Source organism: Euphorbia lathyris, chromosome 3, assembly GCF_963576675.1.
Source record: "Euphorbia lathyris chromosome 3, ddEupLath1.1, whole genome shotgun sequence".
Taxonomy (NCBI): domain Eukaryota; kingdom Viridiplantae; phylum Streptophyta; class Magnoliopsida; order Malpighiales; family Euphorbiaceae; genus Euphorbia; species Euphorbia lathyris.
Genome location: NC_088912.1, coordinates 96051111 through 96053910, shown reverse-complemented (window position 1 = coordinate 96053910; position 2800 = coordinate 96051111). Strand labels below are relative to the sequence as shown.

At 35.7% G+C, this 2800-nt stretch overlaps 1 protein-coding gene across 1 annotated transcript; it reads right to left on the bottom strand.

Annotated features, from left to right (window-relative positions):
- Positions 1-463: 463 nt before the first annotated feature.
- Positions 464-2486, bottom strand: LOC136224928 (uncharacterized). Its single transcript, XM_066013354.1, has one exon. It carries the CDS (start codon positions 2324-2326, stop codon positions 620-622), a length of 1707 nt encoding a protein of 568 aa, XP_065869426.1. The 5' UTR covers positions 2327-2486; the 3' UTR covers positions 464-619.
- Positions 2487-2800: the final 314 nt, after the last annotated feature.

Genomic DNA, 2800 nt, shown 5'->3' with positions numbered 1-2800 from the left:
AAGAAACAGCTTGAATGATAGAAGATGAAATTCAGCATGATAAAAAAGCCTAAAAACACGTCAAAGTTTGCAAAGTAAATAAAAAGAACAAAAATGAACCAAATCGTAACCTGATTTAACTAGGAGATCTTCTCGTTGAAATCCAACAAGTAGTTAGATGAGTAGTCCTTAATCTTGTCTGGTATTTTAGGCACTTCTCTTGCAACCATTAGATCAATACTAAAACTGGATACAATATGAAATTTGAAATTTGTGTAATTTGATGCAGCTAAGGAAATGATTTCTATCAATAATATAATAGAAATGCATATATTAGTGTACGAGGCATCTTTCAGGCGAGTGTCTCATAAGAATTGAGATATTTGTACACAACCCGAAATCAATAATATGATGCTTTTGTTGTATGCTAAAAGAGCAATGAATAAATAAATTAACTAAATAATAAATCATATTAACAGTCAAGATTATACTTTATTACCCACTAAAGATAATTACATTGCATGCCTATAATTATAATCGGACTTGACATCTCTGATTAGTTACAGTCTCAACTACAACAACAAGTCCAAGTTCCTTTCTACATCATCAATCAATAAAAAAACATCTTCATCACATTGATTTATGCCAAGATATCTAACTTCTCTTTGTACAACTTCAATAAATGAGGAGCTTCTTCTTTCCCGTTGACAAACTCTTCCAAGAAACACTTCTCTGACGACTTGAACAACCTAATTATGCCTGAATCCAATTCAACGAGGCCCTTGGATGACAAATATTGAATAACTGCAGCTCTTGGAAGGAGCCTCTTCTTTAAGCTAAGAGAGAGCATCTGGGGGTTACTGGAAATGACGGAAGCCTCAAAACCCATTTTGTTGACATAAAAGTCCATTACTGCCATAATTGTATCCTCTGAAATCATCATACACCGGGGATACCTTTTAAAGGCTGCAGTAATATCTTCATCGGACCAACCCCAACGCTTATAAGCATTAACCTTTTGATCCCATGTCCTTTTGCTCCATCCGGTCAATGCTGCAATTGCTGTAACAAAATAAATGTTTGAAGGACTTAGTCCCATCGCCCTGACTTGTTCCAAAACCTTCCCAAACTCGTTGGAGTTCATTTCAAGACATGGAATATTATAAGTAACTAACACGAAAATATTTGATGCAGGCACGCCATTTTCTCTCAAAGTATTCATGTTATATATCATATTAGCTTCGGGCTGACAACATAGAATTTGAGGAAATCGTCTAACTGCCGCGATGGCCATGTCTTCAGATTGGAGCCACTCATTAAAAAAATTAAAAGAAGGAATCCAATGGTTTTCTAAACTCTTAGTCAAGATCCGAGGGTAGCTAGTGAACATTTTCACAAGTTCAGGGGTTGAAATTCCTTTAGAGCATAAAAAGTCAACTTTGGGAAAAAGTATTTTCTCCTCACTGGGTGATAACATTTCTGGGTAGGATCTCATCATTTTAGAGATTTGGGTTTTGGAGACTCCAAGCTTCTCCAAAAAAGCGAGGACTAAGTTAGGCTTCTTAGAGGGTTCAGATTGGGCAGTTTTAGAAGCTGATTCTGATTCTGCAGACGGCCCACATCTATCAAAACTTTCCAATGTCTCATTGTACAGCTTCAACAAATGAGGAGCTTCCTCACGATAATTCATAAAAAATTCCATAAAACAGTTCTCCTTGCAGAAAAACAGAGTGGTTATGCTTGAATCCAATTTAATAAGACCTTTGGATGACAGATGCTGAATAACTGCAGCTCTTGGAATGACACTCTTCTTCAAGCTTCGTGTAAGAACCCAAGGATTGCGTTTAACAGCTGTAATGGCTTTCTCCTCGGATTGAAACAAGTCTTTAAACAAATTAAAAGCCGGAACCAACTGTTTGTCTAAGCTTCTTTCCAGCAGCAGCGGGTGGGAAGTGAAGATTCTCACAAGGTCAAAGGTAGAAGGAAATTTAGAGCGAAAAAACTCAACTTTGGGGAAAATGGTTTTCTGAGGTTTGGACACTAGAAATTGCGGGTACTTCATTACCATTTCAGTTATTTCAGCATTTAAGAATCCATGTTTTTGGAAAAAGGATAGGATTAAATCAGGGTTATGTGAGGGTTTAAGTCGGACCTTCTTAGAGGTTGACAAAGCCATTTGTGGAGACAATCCGCATTTGTTTATCAGGTAATTAATAGTAAAAGAGTGAGGGTTAACATCACTTGAAAATAATCGAAATGATAATGATACCGCCATTGATGGATTTTGAACTTTAACAGTGTAACCATTTCTACAACGGAGAAGCGTTCGACAGAGAAAATAAAACATGGATGGATTGTAATAAGAAAGGAAAAAGATCACCTTATTCTCTCCAATGAAGAAGTGGAGCCACTTGCAATTGCAATTGAAATTCCAATTCCAATTCCAGAAGAGTGCAAAACCCTAGCCAGAGAGTTTTCACAGTGAAGGCAGGCAAGGACCGTGAAAGTAGCTTTTGTTTGTTTGGCTAGGATTTTCACAGTAGGTTCAAATATTTTAATTATGTTACAGGTAAATTACACTCATGGTCATTTAACTTTCCACTTATTTAAAACCCAGACATAAAAGATCATTCATTTTGAAAAGAACATAAAAGATTATTCAATTAACCTTTATCACTCTAATCTATACTAATCTTTCTACTAAGGAAAAAAAAAAAAAAAAAAAAAAAACCATAATTAAACCCCTGGACTTTATATTTTTTAACATTAGTGGCCACTCAACATTTTAAAACGACCGTTGACGGCTTCAAAATAAAAAATT